Genomic DNA, 21,166 nt, shown 5'->3' on the forward strand with positions numbered 1-21,166 from the left:
CAGTCTCATCCTGGATACAACGAGCTATGCTCTCAATTATGTCATTTTGTATGGAGTTTCATCTGCTTTAATTTTTAGTTGCTGCTGTAGCGGAAGTTTAGTGAAGTTATGCTTAATTAAGTATGCCAAATCTCCTCCCTCCATCATGCTTCATTTGCTTGATCATTTCTAACAGCGGTGATGAAGGTTACAGTACTACGTAGTAAAACTGATGTCGATGCCATTTGATTGGATTGTGAGGAAAGGGATTTTGCCTCACAATCCAATCAAATCGCCAGCCTCCAGGGGAAGCCGGAGGCGGCCTGCTTCCCTTGGCATGGCCCTGACCAATCACAGATTGGCAGGGGCATGACATGGGCCTCATCTGATTGGTCAATCCCTCCATTTTTTTTCACCAAGGGAAGCCAGATTTGGCTGGCCTCCTCTCGCAACACTGAATGCAATCTACTGTTTCACCATAACATCTAGAGGGGCGCTGTTTCACTCTTTGTAAAATACTCAATGAGAATGAGAGAGAGACGGAGAGACGGTCCGGCAGGAACACACAGCAAAGGAGAATTACCGAAAAGTGTTTTTATTTATTTATTTAAATTATAACTACAATAAGAAAAAACAGGGGAAGCCTGGCTTCCCTTGGCCTCCGGGAGAAAACGCCACTGGTCATGAGTAGGGTTTTTGAGAGGAAAATCAGCAGCCATTGGACGAATGGTCCGGAGAAGAGGCCTAGAATAATTTCTGACAACTAAAACGAGGATCCTACAATTGAAAGGTGAGCAGACGAGCCTGTTTCTATTGAAGGTCTGTAATTGGCTAAACTAAATTTTAGAGTTGTCAGAGACATATTCCGGTGTCAGAGTTGTTGCGGTGGAATATACAAATATGTGTTTTAGTTGTAAAGTAGGATATTGAGTTCCTGCAGCCGGAAGGGTATTGAAGTCCCTGGCTTAAAAAGTGGAGGTACAGAGTCCCCACAGTTATACTGTTTGGAGTAGTTAAATGGTAGTATTGATTCTCCATATAGGACTGACTCAAAATAACAAATCCAAAGCTCGACGGAGCTGGAGATGAGTTATTTATGTTATAAGTGATCCAAAGGAGAGTAACGCAAACTTCAGAAAGTCATTCTGAAGTGACCGGGCCTCACTATATCCTTTGTTGTGTTGGGGTTGAATCTTTAAAGCCAAACGTCACGATAAAGAGTTCTCTAAGCCTGGGCTACGACTCCATGTCAGCGTCACATCGTTGAAAGACGGCGTTGAAGCGCGCTGAGAGGCTTGCTAAACTTGTTGGAATAAACATCGGACAATAAAAGCTGAATAGACTGTACGGGGAATTTTTTATACATATAAAAGTGAATCAGCAAGTATTTCAGCGTAGGGTATTGAGTCTCTAACGGCTGGAAGGGTATAGAGTCCCTGGCCTAGTGGAGGTATGGGAGTCCTCACAGGCTATACTTGCTGGGGAAGCCAAGTAGAGTATCGAGTCTCTATCCATGGCTAAAGTGAATAACAAATCTGAGGTTCATAGGAACCAAAAGGTGCGTTATAAGTCTGTTGGGTTTCCCATTCTGTTGAAAGAAATATTGCATCTTAAAAGCTGGACAGACAGTAAGGAGGATATATTTCTTGTGAATAAATAGAATATATTATTGAACATGAAACAGCCTAAGTCAGATGAATAGACACGAAGTCATAATGAAGGGAGAATTTGAACGAGAGGAGCGTGAGTTAAGAGCTTACGAGAACAGTGGGTTCAAGCAGAACAATTGAATAAAAGGATAGCAGAAGTGTTAATTGTTGAAAGAAGCCTTCTCCTAAAAAGGCTGAGAGCTGCAGCGGGGGAGAGAGGGGGGTGTCAGTATTTGTCTGTGAGACCCCTCCCCCCCTTTTTTCCTCTCGAGAGCAGCAGCAGCAGCCCGGAGTGTGTCTGCTTGCTTTTTTCTCTAATGCCTGAAGTTGGAAGGAAATACATTGAAAATGAACAGATCAATGTGTGATTTGAAGTGGTAGATATATTGAAATAAATAAGAAACAATGATTTGCTGCTATTTAAACATAGTCTTTGAGAACTGATTGATACCGTTGCATTGCGTTGTGAATTTTATGGTATTTTTCATTAACTAAGGATTGTACTTAATTATACTTCAAGGAAAAATTATATTACATACAGTCACCTTAGGGGAAAGTAAAAAGAGATTTACTGAGTATATGAAGTACATTAAGGGTAAGGTTTTATTCAAATTAAATATAATAGGTGGATTTTTCCATCTAGAATAAGACATGGCAAGAGGAGAATTTGTTAGACATGAAATAACGAACTCATTGGAAGAAATATATGTTGTAATGTTATTTAGGAGTTGTTATCATATACAGTTACTCTCAGTTGATGGTTGTTTAAAATAGATAGGAAACTGAAAACGTAAACGATTCACCACAATGGTGTTTTTTAGTTTATGAAGAAGGAGTAGAAAGTAAAAAGAAGGTTTTTGTAAGTTTGTCAGAGGGAATCTGTTAATGTTTAAGCATGACAGAGGTGCTGCACGAGGCTAAAAGCCATCTCACACAGTTGGAGAACAAAAGAGGTTTTGATGAGAGAAGCTTGGGCCGGCAGCTGCAGGGCGCAGAGAGGAAGAGAGAGAGAAAAGTCAGATGGTTTGAAGAAGTATAGAGAGGGTACAGGTTATATAGAGTTACTACTATTCTGGAAAATGTCATATTGTTTTATGAGTAACATAAAATAAGAATATATTTACTAGATATAAGAACAACAGGCTTATCTAGGTTAACAGAACATTGCTATTAACCAGTTTCAGCTGCAACTATCCTGTCTTTGTTCTAAAGAGAACATACGTTGCATTTACAATTAATATTAAGAAAAGTTCACAATTGATACCATTAAAGACCGTTTGGGATTAATAGGACGAGTTTGTCATAAACATTTGTGCTTAGATGGAATAAAAGTGTTGAGATGTTCTCAAAAATGGGAGTTTTCACAATGCTTTTTAGTTTGTATTGAAACAATTAAGTAATAAGGACAGAAAAAGGTTCCGTAATGATTTATTTAGGTTTCAGCTTTAGTAATAATGATTACATTTTGTAATAATTCCTTTAAGTGTTCCAAAAATATATTCATTAACTGTATTCAGATTACTTGTTTTAAATATATAGCGCTGAATACAGTTAGTTTTGTATTCTGTTACAAATCTAACCATGCTTGTAACACACAACTTAGATAAACAATTGGAAAAATAATAGAATAAGCAAGTAGATAAAAGATGAATCTATAGTGGTTAAGAAACGTTTTTTTGTTTTGCCTATTAACTGAGAACTGAAGTAATGAAGAATAGGAAGACTGTTACCATTAATGGGTTTAACATTCACATGTTTCAGCATTCCTGACCATATAGACACTCAGCTGTTTTATTTTGTAACCCACTGGGGGAGAGATTTACATTGAGTTTTTCTCAGTAGCTGATTTGCTGTGATTACAGCAGCATTGGATAGTTGTGCGCCACCTTTGGGTTGTACTCTGAATCAGTGTGTTGGTGAAAAGTTGCTCACTACAGAAACAGAAGAAGTGTGCAAAGAACGCATCTCTGAGGAGGTTTTGACAGTTTGCTTGTGCCTCGTTGTCAAGGCAACAGTGGTGTGAAGAGGTACTGCAGTTTTTGGGGATTTCTGCTGTACAGAGGACAACGTTTGTCTGCTGATTGTATCACATTGATCCAGAGGTTCCTTCCCCCTCAGAACATCCCAATGCCAGAGAGAGTTTCCTTGGAGCCCACTGACCAGGGCCGGTTCTAGCTTTTTGGGGGCCCTGCCACTGACTACAGCTGAAGAGGACAATGAATCATTGACTGTTCTCAATATGACAAGATCTTGAGACAGGCTGGTCTCAGTCTGTTCAGACTCTGAAGAAATCATGCAATGATTTTACAGCATAACTGTGCAAGAGTTTACCAGAAGGTGGTGTAGAACGATATGCTTAGTGTTTAGGAAGGGAGGCTGATTGTTTAATGATGGTCTGGAATGCTGAAAAGATTAAAGTTTAATATCCTTGTTTGGCAAACAAGGCATCTGATTATTATGTCACACATGATAATCTTGACATAGTGACTAGCTATGGGTAAACGTGTGGACGTTATACCATTATTATCATGAACAAAAAATAAATAGGGAAATAGTATCTGGTTAAAGATTAATGGATTTCATATCCTAGAGAGGGTTAGTTATATTGTGAATACTTCACAAGGTATTTACTAATGTATTTTGAAGAACACATCACAAGAACACAAGTCCAGTTTTGTTTTGTTTTTGGATTAAATTGTCCATTACCAAAACTGTTCAGCTTAGGTCTAGCTTTAGACTTTAATAGTAAAAGAGTATTTAGGCTTATTTTTGTATATCTGAATTTTTTTAAATATGTTGGCTATTCACTAGATAGAGAGATGGCATTACTCTCCATTTGTTGAGAACATTTCTGAAGATTAAATATTTGTTTCATTTCTAATATTCCTATTTAAGACGTAATTTTAGAGTAACAAGGCTGATGCTGAAATTTGAAAATATGTTAGTGGTTTGCATGATGTAAACCAAAAAAGGTTTTGTTTGTTCAACCTCGAGTTAGATCTGAAACAGTAATAATGATTGATTTGGCCAAAGCTTAGTTTAACATCCTGATGTAACATTATGAGGTATGTTCACTTCTAAGAGTAAACAAATTGATAAAATGGATTATTATTATTATTGATTCATTTGGAATATTAATTCAAAAGGCCGTTTTCTGCAGGTTCACTTAAGAATGCCTTGCATGAACATTTGTCAGGTATTGTGTTTCCTAGGGGCGGTATATTAATAAAGTGTATTGATAATTTGTTTGTTAAACATCTGAAGAAAATGGTGCTGCGAACACGAGAAAAACTTTGTTGCATTGGTTGACATCAACACAATGATGTCACTAGTACAACTCCAGCTAGTAGAATATTAAAGTCTCTGCAGAGCACGACACATGGCCAATGAAACTGAGACCAAATGACCTTTGACCCTGACTGACAGTGTGACTTAAGAAAAGCACTATCAATGACTGACTCTGGGGCTGACCGAACTTGACTTTAAAACCTGACATTGTGAGTGTGAATGGAATGCCGGCATGTGATCAGTGCAACTGCATGATTCTAAAACAATAACTAACCAAGCATGTTTTTAGACTAACACATTATTCTGGAGCTCCAAGGGAAACGAGAGGTTTCCTAAAAAATGTTGACATTTTTCTAATATTGATTGAGTTATAACAGGTAACACAGATGCAGAATCAGTGGCCAAGGGGCTACTAAGAGAGGTAATTCCAGAATGAGAATGAGAAGGTGAACTGTGATAATGAAAACAATTTTGTAATATTTCAACAGGTATTAAAGTAACTGAGGTTTGAAATGTAGAAAGAACATATTACAGTTAAGTTAAAACATAGTAATGTATTGAGATAGAATTTAATTTAGACAACATCTTGTCACTAGCCTGGGAAATAAGTAAAAGCCATAGACTGTTTAGATCATTATGGGGATGTACATTTAATTTAAATTCATAATAGAAAGACATTTGATGACAGTATATTGGATTTCTGTATTCATTTTTCAGCTTGATAATATCTAAGCACTGACGGGTAGAAGCAGTATCACCAGGAAATTATTCACTTTGTCAGTATCATGATTTTAGTTGTTTTTAATCCATAACATTAGTGTGTTTCTTTACCAGAAACATTAGCAGTTCATATTATATTTAGATTTTAAATAGGATCTCAAGGATTTCCTTTAAAAATAACACAGATGCTTGTCAGAAATTCAGAGCTATTGAAATATGTCATTTAGTTCACCTGAAGATGTTGGGGTTTATGTTGTTGACACAGGCCAAGTATTAAGATTCTGAAGCTGCACTGGCAGATAGGAGGTCTGCAACTAATTTAGAAAACCTGTTCACAGACAGCTGTTGTTTTAAGACACCCCACCAACAGGCTCCAAGCAGTGGTGGGTCAAACACCTGAGGGCCCAGAAGCCCTGAGCGTAGACTTGAGGGGTGGGTATCAGATTTCTCCACACAAGTTCCTGACGCCAAAAGGGGGACCCGAGGAGCAGGAGGCCGACACAGCGGAGTTCGTCTGGCTGAAGGTCGTCAGGCCTACGTGGCTCAACCCCAGGTTCTCCAGCCCCTACAGAGTGACCCAGAGGACATCTCATGCCGTCCGCCGAGGAGCAAAGGGGGACATCTGGTACTACTGGAGCCAGTGTGCGGCGAGGAAATCACCGGCTAGGACCTTGGAGGACATCAGGATGGACTTGGCTATCATCAACGAGGACATCCCTACAGCAGACGACTCGGAAGCTGTCATCATCGGACTGGAGGAGAAGGACCTCGCGGACATCCCTACAGCAGACGACTCGGAAGCTGGCGTCAGCGGGCTGGGGGACTTCTCGAGGCAGCAGAGGAGTCTATTTCTCTCTGATCAGATGAATCAGTTCCACCTTTGAAGGAAAGGCCGCATCTCCCCCTCCCTATCAGCTGCCTAAGGATTCAACAACACGCAAGGATGCTGCTTTCTGGCACTCAGGTTCGCACTCTGATAGTTCCTTCACTGACATTGAAAGTTGTGTTCTGTTCACAAAAGGTATACTCTTGGGGAGCAGACACTGTGGCAAGGAATGACAGTAGTTATGTTTCAAATGTCTTATGTGAGTTGGTCTCGTGGGGTCAGACCAAAAGGGGGAATTGAAGTATTATTTGAATTATTTGAAGTTTTAAAGTAATGTGTTATGGCAGGAAAGTTCAATCTGGTATATTCATTTTAATGTCACCTTATATAGAATGTGTGTTAAACTTGTGATTTCTGCATTGAGTGACTTCTGCCTAGCAGATACCAAGAAGAGGCCCCTAGGGTCTCTCTGTTAATTATCAATAGTCCTTGCAATTAACAGGGGAATTCCCGGATACATTTTCAGATATAAGGCAGTTAAAGTCTTGTAGAATTAATGTTTATCTCCTACACATCCTGCAGGCCTTGAGACTTGGGTCACCCAGCAGTAAATGAGATAAAGGTCCTTTTGAGCTTATCAATTAAATGTATTCATTCCTAGTAAGCTGACTTTGGGGTGAAGGGAAGTTCAGGGAAGCCATTAAGCCACAAGAACAATTAACTTATGTTGGGTGATTCGGTGACTGTCATGGGACGATGGCGTTTGGATATTTACAAATATCGCTTTCATAAAGAAAAACAGGTGACTGTTGTTTGATAAGATACATGATACGATGTTTGTATGTGTTGAAGATGTTTAGGGGGAATGAGTATGTGTCCTGTCAAAGAGTCCTCTGTCATGACTCCAAATCATTGATTGGGGGATCTTCCTGAGGGCAGAGGGACAGAAACACACACACACATACATACACTGTGAAGCAACAGATGGAATCAACAAACTGACTTACTACCTGGGATCCCGCCCAGAAGGGAAACCAACCAATGAAACACTACCAACTCACTGACCGCTCAGAAGTGAACTCTGTGTATAAATGTTGTGATCATTTTGAAGATCGGGGCTCTTGTTTTTGACTTGCCGTTCCTGAGACGTGTCTCACACGGTGGTAGAACCTGAGCCCGGACTACTCTGCAGAGTGCTTCATGATTCGGTGATGTATTTGTATGTTTTACCATTAAAGCAGATTATTGTTTAACCCTTATCCTGGCTGCTTTTAATTTTTCCTTCTTTTGAGAACCCGCTCATATAAGAACGGCGCGGAGCAGAGATTCTGCCCCAACACAACTAGGAATTAATACATTTTATTGATAAGCTCAAAAGTGTTAGGATTATGTTTTAAACAGGACCCAGGGGCAGGCAATGACTGAAGATGTTTAAATGGTTTATTGTTTCGGAGACTCAGGCAGGTTTGGTGATTATGGAGGTCCGGAGTGGAGGTAGGCAGTGAGAGGCTGGACTGATTACCAGGCAGGCAGGTAGGATCCAGGAAGAAGCAGGCAGGTTGGCTGGAAGCTCTGGTGGATGATGGCCGAGGGATTGCACTGGAAACACAAGAGAAACTAGTTACAAAGAGTACGGATTTACACGCAGACAGGATAACTGAATGGGCAGCCAGGAGGATGTAATACCACTGGTGTAGAAAACAATCTGGCGGTGAGTTGCTGGGAGACTGGAGTAGATAAGCTGTGTCCTGATTAGATGATGAGGGACAGCTGAGTCGGCCGGCCAGGTGAGAGCAATCAGGCTGCTGCCTGCAAGGGACACCACACCCTCTCCACACACACACAGGGGAACAAACAGGGACACAGTTTGGACTGTGACAAAAAGGACCTTTATCTCGTTTACTGCTGGGTGACCCAAGTCTCAAGGCCTGCAGGATGTGCATCATTAACTACAAGAAAGAATTTAACTGTATTATCTTTGAGGAAAACCCCCTTCCTAACACTCTCCTGATATTCTGGGAAGTGCAAAGCAGATGTCAAAGGTCATTTGTATTATGCCTAACCACAGATAGCCAAAAAACCACCCTTTTGATTACACATAAAAGTGGAAGAAAAGACTATTGCGCTATATTTACAAGAGGAAAAATGTACTTTGTGCCTTCAAATTTAACACACACGAATATATATAAGGTGACATTAAAATAAATATATCACAGTAATGTCCACAGTAATGTCTAATAATAATATGTGTAATTGTAAATCGCTTTGAGTACCTGTAAAAGCGCTCTAAATAAAAAAAATGTAATCCATTATTATTATTATAAATATTGAATCAATTCCGACATCTTTATCCAATATTTTCTTTGAAAGCCAAGTCTCAGAAACAATAATCAGATCAACTCCAGTTGACTCGGACCAAATTCGCAACATATCCATTTTGGGAAGCAAGCTGTGAGCATTTACATGAATGATGTGTAACCCAGACAACTTCTTAAAGTCCGCGGGGGTATTCCATGCCATTAACACTAGAACCGCCAACGGGTAAATTTTTACCCGAAGCTCTTCTTTGATTGTATGTAACTTTTGTTCAATAACATATTAAAGTCTCCCAGTCCGTGAATTTTCCTGAAAGTGTGTTATGTAGCACCCTCTGTTGTTAACAATTGTCAATATGAAGTCAGATTGAAAAAATCGCCAAAAAAAATGCCATTTATACCTATATCCGCCAGCGGGTAAAATTTACCTCATAGAAAATGCAGCGTAAACATGACGTGTTGCTATAGCAACGCCTTTTGTCTACTGCGGTTCCTTATAGATAGAGAGATAGATAGATTGAGAGAGATAGATAGATAGATAGATAGATAGATAGATATATTGATAGATGGATAGAGAGAGAGATAGACAGATAGATAGTTATAGATAGTGTAACATCTTGGAGAATACAAGATCTTGGATGACTGAGTTCACGTTAAGGACGTAATGCATGTGTGCAGGTTACGTGCCAGTTGAATAAAGATGGACACTCGGAATGAGAAGTAGTCTGCGTCGTCTATTTATGTAGACAATTATATGTTCATAGAACAGAACATTACAGATATATTGATAGAGAGAGATAGAGAGATTTGTACCTAAACAAAACAAAACACAAGTCTAACACCAAGCGTTTAAATCAGCACTCTGAGCGATATTTTAAACTTCATGCTATCTGCACAACCTATATCATATGAAAAGCTGAGAGTCCACAGATTCTATTGGTATAAGTTTCATCCCTGTGCGATCAAAACTCACTGTTCTGTATGATAAATAAAAGAACATTGTACCTTGAAAATCTATAGCGGGTACATTTGACCCGTTGGCGGTTTTAGATATACAGCGACCTCTGGCGGTCCTAGTGTTAAAGGACCAGGATTAGGCTGAATACCAGACAGAAGTAGAAGCAACATGATTAAGCACTTCTGCTTAAATTTCGTTATAGTCGGGAGACTAGAAGAGTTAGAAGAATACTGGCAAAGCGCATCTGTAGGGTTTCCCACGGTGAAGCCCCAGGAAAACAACAGATCCCGCGAACCCAGGGGCAGTAATTTCAATAATGAGAAACATTTCCAAAACTAATCACATGCGACAACCAGCCATTATGTTCATGGCCCAGTAACCAGCCCCGTGCGTAAGGAGTCTGGGTTGCCGATAGCATAGCCGCTAAAACTCCATGCCACGACAAGGCAGAGGAACACAGGAAAATATGCCATTGTAATAGCCAGAGGGGAAGAGCGGGGCAAGATCCACTCAACACAACAGGTAAGCATAGGCCTACCCGATCCGCCGATGGAAGTGGCACCCTTCCTGGGTAGACAGGGCCCGGACTACTGGCCTTGCAGGGCTCGGTGTCTGTGTTGCAGTATAACTTGAGTCAAGACAACTGGCGACATTCTATTATTTTCTTCATTGTTGACTTACCAGGAAATAAACATGTCGATCGCCTCGTTTGTCGTTTACGTTCATCTTTTGCTGTATCTGCCTTCCTAAGATCACTTTGATGGACATTCAGTACTCGTATGTTAGGTTTTGGGTGCAAGGTCGATATTGTGACGCTTACATGGAGGTATCGGAAATGACAAAGTAGGTGACTGTGTGGATAACTGTTCAAAACATTGCAAACTTGAATAAATCATTTAAATTATATATTTGTGTCCGACTTTCATTTGTACATCGTTCTTAATGTGATGTATAGTAGCTTTGATAGCTGTCCATACCTTCAGACAGCCTAAACGTAAAACACAAGTTGTTTATTCACAGCCCGAAAGCAGCATCGAGACGACTGGATCATCTGTGACAAGTTGTGATCAGCTCCAATTAAATTGTGATATCAATTCTGTAGCTATACAGCGAGCAAGTTTTTTTATGAAATACCTGTATCCTTCTAATCAAAACAAGACTCTACACTGTGCAGGAAAAACAATTACATAGGAATTAAACAAACTATCTTCCGTGGCTAATACTAATATGTCACAGTAACGTAAACCACAGAAAAGTAAGTCCAGCGGGGAACAAATTCAATACAATCAAGTAATCTAGATTACTAATAGATTAATAATAACATTCAAATTCAATAACGTGCTTTAACCACCAGGTGTCCCTTTCTATCAGCTGTGCACCGTTATGGTGTAAAATACAGCCTATCTACCAATTGGATCAAATATAAAAGTCAGCCGAATTAGTGTTGATACTGCGAGGAGACGTATTGTGTGAAAATAAATGCAAGATGTTGTTTAATTGCTTATATATTTATGATCCACGTCACGTTTTCAGTTTTGGCGGTAGTTCTTCCTGTTTGTCTAGAACTCTTCTCAGCAGGGCTCTATAAATAGAGAACTACGGCAGATATGTAATATTTAATGCAGCCGAAACGTGTATTACAATGCCGTTATGTGATGACTTTCAAAGAGAAAAGCAAGCACACTCGGAATAAAGTATTATTATTATTTTTTTTAAATCGGATTTCACATCGCATAAACACCAAATCCCAGCGTGCATTGCGGCTAAACCATCCAAATCATCGAGCTGAGGATCTTGCCTACGTCTGTTTCCGGTTTAGTTTATGACGGATGTATTTTGTTATACACACATTCCTTCACATTTTAATTTACATTAAAGTATTTCGTGAGGCCTTCTAACATGTTTTTAAATATAACTACGGTTGTAGTTGAAGAGTTTGTAAATTAACATGAACCGAAGCTGTTGCCTGTCAACGCAATCGCACAACGTCACGTCCGTTAATTCCACATCCACACGCATGGATTAACATCGATTTAATTCATTAATGTAGCCTTTGTTTCTGCTAAAAGAGGTGTCGACCAGCTGGGGCAGCAAGAAAATCGGCGTAATCGAGTGTGACTATTACAAAATAAATCATTATTATATTAATATTGACAATAACAACCGGGTAGCATTTGCTTGGCATTTCCGGGTATTTCTCCACTGGTTAACATGGGTTAACAATACCGTGTAACTGTCATGTTTGAAGGGACGAAATCGGGACATCTTCACGTCTCCCAGCATGGTAAATCGTCACATGTTCACGTCTTGCCGTGATACGGGGTTGAACCTGACATGGTTTAGCCTTATCCCACACCTACTACTTGCCTGATCAGCCTGCTCTCAGCTTTCTCATTTTTCTATGTTATATTGAAGCAGTGTCCTAAATGTAAAATGAATGACATTTTTGTTTTAATGTGTAGATTGTCTTTGAGAACTGCTTACCTGTGGAAATTGCAGTGGCAAAGTGTTCCTGTGTAGCTGGAACAACACTCTGCAACCACAATGTTGCACTGCTGTTCCAGACCGCACACTACCCCACACTCAACCTGGCTGCTGTACCCCCTGTCCTTAGCTGCACTGAAACAGAGCAGCGATGGCACAAGCCAAGAACCATGGTAAGCAGGGGCGGACTGGGAGGAAAAAGTGGCCCGGGGATTAATTGACAGACAGACCCACTTAATGGCATGTATCGGCCGGCCGGCGACGAAAGTATGTTACTTAACAAAAAAACCTATGCATTTAATGTTATTTTGGACCACTATTCATATAGTAGTCACATTACCTGAGCCCTTGAGTTGCCTAGAGCAAAATAGTTACAGCATATATTTATTCATTTTAATGTTAACAGATCATTGATGCAATAACATTTGGACCCAATTTGCCTGACTTGATGCACGGAATAAAACATGGGCGTAGGAAGCATCCTCAATGTGGGTGAGACCATTTAAATGGGGGTGTGGGCAGGAGGTGGACCTCACCTCCTCTAGGGTCCGGGGGCATGGTCCCCCAGGAAGATGTTTTTTAAATGTTGAAATTACATTCATCAATCTGGTGCACTTTGAGAGCAAAATTAGGGACTAAACCTATCCCAGATAGCAAAAAGTCATTGAATCAACATTGAGATATTGTCAGGCTCAAGATTGTTTTCAACATTGAAGTCAGACATTGAAACAACAGTGAATGTGCTCGCTATGATCAGCATTGAAACAACATTGAATTTTCAACCAATCCCAACAATGAATTAACCTTGATTCAATGATGATATGATCAACATTGAAAGAATGTAGAATTGGATCAACATTGATTCAACTATATTATGCATTGCATTATACATTGAAACAATGTTATTATCAGATTGCAAAAAGTCATTGAATCAACATTGAGATATTGTCACGCTGAAGATTGCAATCAACATTGAAAATAAACTAAAATGAACAAACAAAAAAAGAGACCATTATTTATTCCGATTCAATGATATCAACATCTTGTAACATCTTTTGTCCACAAGCACACAAAACATTCTCTCTTAAGGTCCCATGTCATGCTTTTCTGGTTATTACCCGTCCCCTTCTGTTATGTAGCTTTTTCTGCATGTAAACGGTCTGCAGAGTCACAAACCCTCAAAGTACACCCTGTAGGGAGTAAAATTCTAACACAAAAAAGACCTGTCTATGCTGCCCCAGAACACCTCGTTGGGGATTTCTCTTTTTCCATTGCTTACTTCCTGAGTAAAGTGACGTAATGGATTTCCACACACACACAGCCTGGCTGTGAGAGTGTGTGTGTCGGCTCAGGCTGAGTTCCTCTGTGTCTCGCTGTCTCGCAGACCCGTTGCCATCATCATCTTCTGTTTAAAGCAGCTTTAATAGACGTTGATAACATGCATTCTTCACATGCTGAAGATATGGATTTGTAAAAATGCACGTTTTGCAACATCGCACACGTTAAGGAAATTTCTTGACATAATAAACATCTAGCAAAGCTGCTTTAAACAGAAAATGATGATGGCCTTTGAACACAGATTCTGAGGATCGTTTCTGCTTCTGCTTTTATCCATCAGGTCAAAATAGGATTCAAACACCTGACATCATTGTGATATATCAGGCCTCAGCCTCTTCAGCACATCACAATCAAAGAATTTAAGAATAGACAAATATAACAATTACAATCCAGTGCCTCTTGTCAACTGGCAACTCACAATTCCACACATTTCAATTTCACAGGCAAATGGGACTTCAAGCTTAAAATGACTGCATGTGCAAGCATGTACATACATTGAAGTTTTACCTGATCACTAACAATGAACTTGAACAGTAGAAATACTGGATATGCCCCTCTTTTGAACTGGCAACTTACACATCCACACATTCTTTGATTCTCTATTTCAGAAGAGAACTTATATGCTTGAAATGAAATGAATGCTGTGAGGTTTTACATGAGCACTAACCACGATGCACTAGAACAGGCGAAACATAGATTAAAGTCATACCTGGCTTCCTCATTAACATTCACAGCAAAAGCTTTGTTTTCCGAGACCTTATGCGCTGCGAGCATCGAGAGCCAAGCTCGTAAAATATAGTCTGAATGGCTTCAAAGGTATACCTCCTCTCCTTTGGATAATCCATGTTCATTGAATAAAGTAGGCCAAAGAGGTATGCAAAGGCAGTAGAGAGGTCTGGTAGGTCATGCAGTACAATGGTCCCTTCCCACACAACAGCCACGTCTCGCACATTTGGCGATATGGCGGCATCATCATCTTCAATGACGGTGAGGATGGCCACAGACACACCTCTGAGCAGTCGTTCTTCATGGTCAGTGTCCTGAGGAAAAGTAAAATATGCATGAATGAATGCTATGGAAAACTAAATGACAAAATACATATCCACTGATTCTAACTTTAGCACCAAGCTACTGAGTCTTAACATTCAGCTTGTGGAAGTTATAATTGCAACTCAACAGCACGGCGGCTATCACCTTGTTGTGCCGAGTTCTATAAAGAAGTATTTTCTGATAAAGAACACCAGACAACAATGGCCAGCTGTATCGGGTTGGCTGTTGCTCAAACAGCGCTGATATTTATTTTTAATTTTGGGTGAACTCATCGGGCTCGGGTTCATGAGGCGAAAACATCTCTAGGCTCAAAATACATCTTACACAAAGTGTATTATGCATTAATGATTAGCATAAGCTATGAGGTCATAAAATGTTTAAACTACATTAAGCAATATTACTTGTATTGTATATGTTTATTTCCTACAGTTAGTATTACTTACCAAACACTCCAGAAGAAACTTGGTTGTGTCATCTCGGCAGGCCTCTTAGTGCTGCTGTCTTTCGGTGTTAATTAAAAATACTGTTATAGTTCTCAAATTGCACCAACTAAGAACACCAAGCAATTACTTTTAACATCCATTTTTACTGAAGCCTTTCCATCAAAGCGTTTTTGCTCCTGCAAATGTTAGGCGAAGGAGCATTTCATATTTTCAAACGGGGGGAAAGGGCTTTGGTGGACCCGGCTCCGGCCATTTTCCCCTCAACTTTTGCATGCTCTTAGATTGAGGCACTTCACTCACTTTTTCATCAAGTTTTTCCAAGAGGTCTTCCATCTTCAGTCCAAAAGCTCCCTTCCTAGCCCGGTACAGTTTCTGCAGGCAAGGCACATGTTTGTCAAAGGCTGCACCGAAGTTCCCCAGGAGGTCTTTGCTGGTGATCCAATGAAATTCTTCAGATATCTGAAAAACAAAATAACAAAAAAATGTAATTTGATTGTAACCACAATGTCATGTTTTTTCTGTGCAGCAAATTCCTGGGTAGCTGTCTTGTTCAAAGTCTGCACCATCTTAAGGGGATAGTTTGGATTCTTTTAATTGAAAAAAAAACTGGTATTAAAATGTTGGGGACTGATTGGAAAGTGGGGCGTAGTGTGTTGGAGGGGCCTGTAGTGGAGTGGTAGGGCATAGTATAGTTTGCAATTGACTGACATACAGTCAGTGTGAATACAAGGCCAGTTCGCATCTTTTCCCTGACAAAGGCGACAATGTTTTAGAAGAGTCTCTTGATTGGAGCTTGCAAATCTGCAAAATCTGCACTGCATGTGATCCACCCCTGAAACACAAGAGAAACATATAGGACATTCAGTTCAGTCAGCACTCGCAGAGATATCATTTTTGAAACTTTTAATTTGTTAGTCTTCATCCTTTCCTTATATACTTACTAGGATTTAACAAAAAAACTATTTAAAACTCAGTTAATGGGGTTAATTTTTAATTGCTTCAGTTTATCATCATAACAGTGTTAGGAACCTTGACAGACACTTGGACTCAAACGCACGACTCAAAAGAAAGTATGTTCAAAAAAGTCTTTACTTTGGAAAAGTATAAAGTTCAAACAAAAATCACTCCTGAGAGGCAAAACGTAGCAAAGCAAATTACAAACTAAATAAACTTGACTATGGTCACAAAGTACAATAATCTCTTGGCGAGACAAGCTGGCTCTCTAAATGGCACAAGCACAAGACGAACTGGCACAGGACAAAGGGAGACAGGACTATTTATACATGAGGTAAGGGGGAACAGGTGGAAACAATCAGGGGCGGGGCAGATGCTGACGATGGCGGGAAAACACACAAAGGGAGGAAGTAAGGGGACCTGAAATGAGAGAGGTAAGTACAAAAATAAAACAGGAAGTGTAATGACAGGACTAGACAGGTGAACAAAAAGACTTGACTAAACATAAATCTAACATGGGCTATGAACTAAACGTGAAACAATAACATGCCTGGTTCTGGGAGACCAGTCAGCGCAAACAGGTCTCTAGTTCCTGGTTAATGCGCTCTGACTGGCCATTCGACTGGGGGTGATATCCTGAGGAAAGGCTCACGGTGGCTCCAAGGAGATGGCAGAACTCCTTCCAGAAACGGGAAATGAACTGTGGGCCCCGGTCTGACACAATGTCCCTGGGAAAACCATGAATGTGAAAGACATGACGTAACATGACCTCTGCCGTTTCCTTGGCAGAGGGAAGCTTGGATAGTGCTATAAAATGTGCCATTTTACTAAATCTGTCCACCACCGTCAAGACGGTGGTGTTACCTTCTGATATCGGTAGTCCGGTGACAAAGTCCATCGAGATGTGGGACCATGGCCGATGAGGAACAGGAAGTGGCTGCAGCAACCCCATCTGTGCTTCAGTGGAGGTCTTGTTCCTGGCACAGACAGTGCAGGCCGCAACATATTCTGCCACCTGCTTCCTCATAGCCGGCCACCAGAAACGTTGCTTGATCATGAAGGTTGTGCGTTTCACTCCAGGATGACAGGTGAGCATAGACGTGTGAGCCCAGTGTATTACCTGTGATCGAACAGAAACAGGGACAAACAACCTATTTCGTGGGCAACCACTAGGTGCCAGGGTCTCACCATTTGCCTGCTTCACCACTGATTCTATTTGCCATGAAACTGCTCCAACCACATGGTTAGGTGGAAGGATGCTCTCGGGCTCTTTGGCAACAGGTTCAGGATTGTACAAACGTGACAATACATCAGGTTTAACATTCTGTGTGCCTGGTCTGTATGACAGTACAAAATGAAACTGATTAAAAAATCAATGACCATCTAGCCTGGCGTGAGTTCAGTCTTTTGGAGTTCTTAATGTATTCCAGGTTTTTATGGTCAGTCCAACTAGAAATGGTTGCTCAGCCCCCTCCAACCAATGACGCCATTCCTCCAAAGCTGTTCTAACTGCCAAAAGCTCCTTATTCCCCACATCATAGTTCCTTTCTGCAGATGTCAACTTACGTGAAAGGAACGCACATGGGTGTAGCTTGTTGTCCTGGACAGATCTTTGGGACAGCACCGCCCCAATGCCATCGTTGGAGGCATCCACCTCCACGATGAATTGTCTCTGTGGGTCGGCCACTGAGGATTGGGGCAGTCATGAAAAGTTTCTTGAGCTTCTGGAAAGCTTCATCCGCCTGTATATTCCACTCGAACATGACATGGGGAGAGGTTAAAGCATGTATAGGTGCTGCAATGCCACTAAAGTTTCTTATAAACCTCCTGTAAAAGTTTGCAAAGCCTAAAACTTGTTGCACCTTTTTCCTGTTGGTGGGAGATGGCCAATTGGCCACTGCACTGACCTTCTCTGGATCCATCTGGATTTGGTTGGCCGAGATGATGTACCCCAGGAAGGAGACGGTCTTGACCTGAAACTCACACTTTTCAGCCTTGCAGTAGAGTTGATTCTCCATCAGGCTTTGCAGTACCTGGCGGACATGATGGGTGTGGGTCTCCTCATCGGGTGAGAAGATCAAGATGTCATCGAGATAAACGAATACAAACTTGTTGAGATAATCCCTCAGCACATCGTTGAGAAATGACTGAAAAACTGCTGGAGCATTGCATAATCCAAATGACTAGGTACTCGTAGTGACCACTGGGAGTGTTAAAACCGGTCATCCACTCATCCCCCTCTCGTATCCTAATGAGATGGTAAGCGTTTCTCAAGTCCAGTTTGGTGAAGAGTTTTCGCATCCTGCAAAAGTTCAAAGGCTGAAGACATGAGAGGGAGTGGGTATCTATTTTTAACTGTTATTTCATTAAGGGGACTATAGTCAATGCATGGACGGAGGGTACCATCTTTCTTATTGACAAAGAAAAACCCAGCGGCCGCTGAGGAGGATGGTCTGATGAGTCCAGTCTTTAGAGAAGAGTCAATATAGGACTTCATAGCCTCCCTTTCCGGTGCAGAGAGAGAGAGTAAAGTCTCCTTTTAGGGATCTGAGAACCAGGCAACAGGTTAATGGGACAGTCATACGGTCGGTGGGGAGGTAGGGACATGGCCCTAGTTTTGTTAAATGCTTCCTTTAAGTCCTGATAACACAAGGGCACTTTAGTCAGTTCGGGATAATCTGAAATGGAGTCAGGCTTATGAGTGTGTTTGTCTTGTTCCTTTTCAGGTTCTATGGAGAACCTAGGAAGGTCTGAACAGGTTAGCCTACAGCCTGGGCCCCAGTCCTTAACCCTCCCTGATCGCCAGTCAATGATCGGATTATGTTTGATCAGCCATGGATAACCCAAAATCAAGGGGTGTAGTGCAGAGTCAAATAAATGGAAATTCATATCCTCTATGTGTGTATTGTCAATGGTTATTTGGACGGGTTCAGATACATGGGTTATTTTAAATAATAACTTGCCATCTAAGGCACTGGCAGTAACAGGGGAAGTCAACGGAACAGTCTTGATGCATAGTCTCTTTGCCAAACTCCAGTCCATCAGACTTTCGTCGGCACCTGAATCGACTAATGCCCCCACAGTAATGTCTTGGTCACGCACTTGAATATTTACCATGGTCAATGAACGTAGAGGGAAATCAGTTGCAGAGAATTGGCTCACCAGCGCCCTCCGTCGTGCCGATGAGCCTCTCCTTTTACTGGGCAAGAAGACACCACGTGACCCTGATGCCCACAGTAGTAACAGCTTCCTTGTTGGACTCGGCGCCGTCTTTCTTCTGGAGAGACCTTGGCTCTGCCCAGCTGCATGGGTTCCTTCGGTGCAGCCGAGGGCGCTGGTTCCTTGGGCGAGGCTGAGGAAGGTGGACTGGAGCTCCATGGGTGTCGAAAGGCAGGTGAGCGCCCCATGTGGCTCGGAGGTCGTGCACTGGTACTGATTCTCTCCTCCTGCCTTTCATGAAGCCTGTTATCAATGCGAATTGACATGGCAATGATGGAATCAAGATCTGTGGCTAGTTCATGGGGTGCCAACTGGTCCTTTATAGAGTCTTGTAGACCATTCATGAAGGCATCAATTAAAGCAGGGGTGTTCCACCCACTGTCTGCTGCTAGGGTACGAAAATCTATTGCATAATCTGTCACTCTCTGTTGTCCCTGTTTGATCTGCATAATGACTCGTGAGGCTTCTCTGGAAGGTGATGAGTGATCAAACACACGGCTTAGGGTCTGGGTAAACATGTTCAGTGACTGACATATGGGCGAGTTTCTTGACCACTCGGCTGTAGCCCAAGCAGCGGCTCTACCAGACATGTGGGACCACATGAAAGCTACTTTAGCTTGGTCCAAAACAAAGGCAGCAGGGTTATGAGCAAAATGTAGTTCACACTGTACCAGAAAGGGTCGACAGTTCCCAGAGTCCCCGGAAAACCTCTCCGGAGGAGCCAGACGAAGCGTTGATCCAGGTGGGGTGGTGTGATCCGAAACAACAGCAACAGACGGTGGACCTGGCATTGCTGGAGTAGGTGCAGAGGAACCGGCTTTGAGGTGTGAGAGAACTTGCTGCATTTGAAGTGCCAGGTGATTTACTTGGTTGGTTACAGCTGATTGGAATTCAACCTGACGATCCGTGAGGCCAATCATTCCTTGGTTGATGGAAGACAGCTGTTCAACACATCGGCCTTGAAGGAACCGGAGTCGGCTGAGTCCATTTTTTGGCCAGTTCGTTCTGTTAGGAACCTTGACAGACACTTGGACTCAAACGGACGACTCAAAAGAAAGTTTGTTCAAAAAAGTATTTACTTTGGAAAAGTATAAAGTTCAAACAAAAATCACTCCTGAGAGGCAAAACGTAGCAAAGCAAATTACAAACTAAATAAACTTGACTATGGTCACAAAGTACAATAATCTCTTGGCGGGACAAGCTGGCTCTCTAAATGGCACAAGACGAACTGGCACAGGACAAAGGGAGACAGGACTATTTATACATGAGGTAAGGGGGAACAGGTGGAAACAATCAGGGGCGGGGCAGACGCTGACGATGGCGGGAAAACACACAAAGGGAGGAAGTAAGGGGACCTGAAATGAGAGACAAGAGGTAAGTACAAAAATAAAACAGGAAGTGCAATGACAGGACTAGACAGGTGATCAAAAAGACTTGACTAAACATAAATCTAACCTGGGCTATGAACTAAACGTGAAACAATAACATGAACCTGATTAACATGACATGAATAATTTAGCAGACATGACGTGATGTTACAAACAGATCAAAACGTTCGGATTCATTTTACAATATATCAATAAATGGTATTCTTCTACAAACTAAAAACAAAACAATGAATACATTTAAACAAACCACGAATAGTATATTAACTACATTATTCAAAATTAACATTCACTTTAGATAATAACACCGGTCTAATAAACGGAGCGCTCTCTTTTCCTCTCTCTCCCTCTCCTGACAGCCCGTCAGTATCTCATGCAGCTCGCTACTCCAGTAATGAGTGACCCGACAGTGAAGAATAAACATATGTATAACTAGTTTAGCTAGTTCCAGAGGTAGATAAAATAGCTAAGTGTGTTTGGTCTAACTTGAAACGTGTATTTTGCTCCGCTCACCGGTCCGTTACAGCGGCTGAGCTTCAGGTGATCACGGAGCTGCGT

General features: G+C 41.3%; 1 protein-coding gene across 9 annotated transcripts; it reads right to left on the reverse strand.

The window, feature by feature from the left end:
* Window positions 1-298: 298 nt before the first annotated feature.
* Window positions 299-20,869, reverse strand: LOC307030246 (uncharacterized protein). Of its 9 annotated transcripts, XR_013805583.1 has the most exons (4): window positions 16,555-17,540; window positions 15,351-15,882; window positions 15,051-15,108; window positions 13,067-14,597 (listed from the first exon to the last, which is right to left on the reverse strand). XR_013805583.1 is itself a non-coding variant. In XM_079666563.1 (3 exons), the coding sequence occupies exons 1-3, from the start codon at window positions 17,652-17,654 to the stop codon at window positions 7,981-7,983; spliced, it is 324 nt and encodes a 107-aa protein (XP_079522689.1). In that variant the 5' UTR covers window positions 17,655-19,885; the 3' UTR covers window positions 299-7,980. The 9 variants fall into 9 exon arrangements, 2 of the variants coding, with proteins under 2 accessions (XP_079522689.1, XP_079522688.1); XM_079666563.1 differs by lacking the exons at window positions 13,067-14,597; window positions 15,051-15,108; window positions 16,555-17,540 and adding exons at window positions 299-8,061; window positions 17,571-19,885 and having other exon boundaries at window positions 15,351-15,509; XR_013805584.1 differs by having other exon boundaries at window positions 13,067-15,108.
* Window positions 20,870-21,166: the final 297 nt, after the last annotated feature.

This window comes from Notothenia rossii (assembly GCF_949606895.1).
Source record: "Notothenia rossii genome assembly, chromosome: 2".
Lineage (NCBI taxonomy): Eukaryota > Metazoa > Chordata > Actinopteri > Perciformes > Nototheniidae > Notothenia > Notothenia rossii.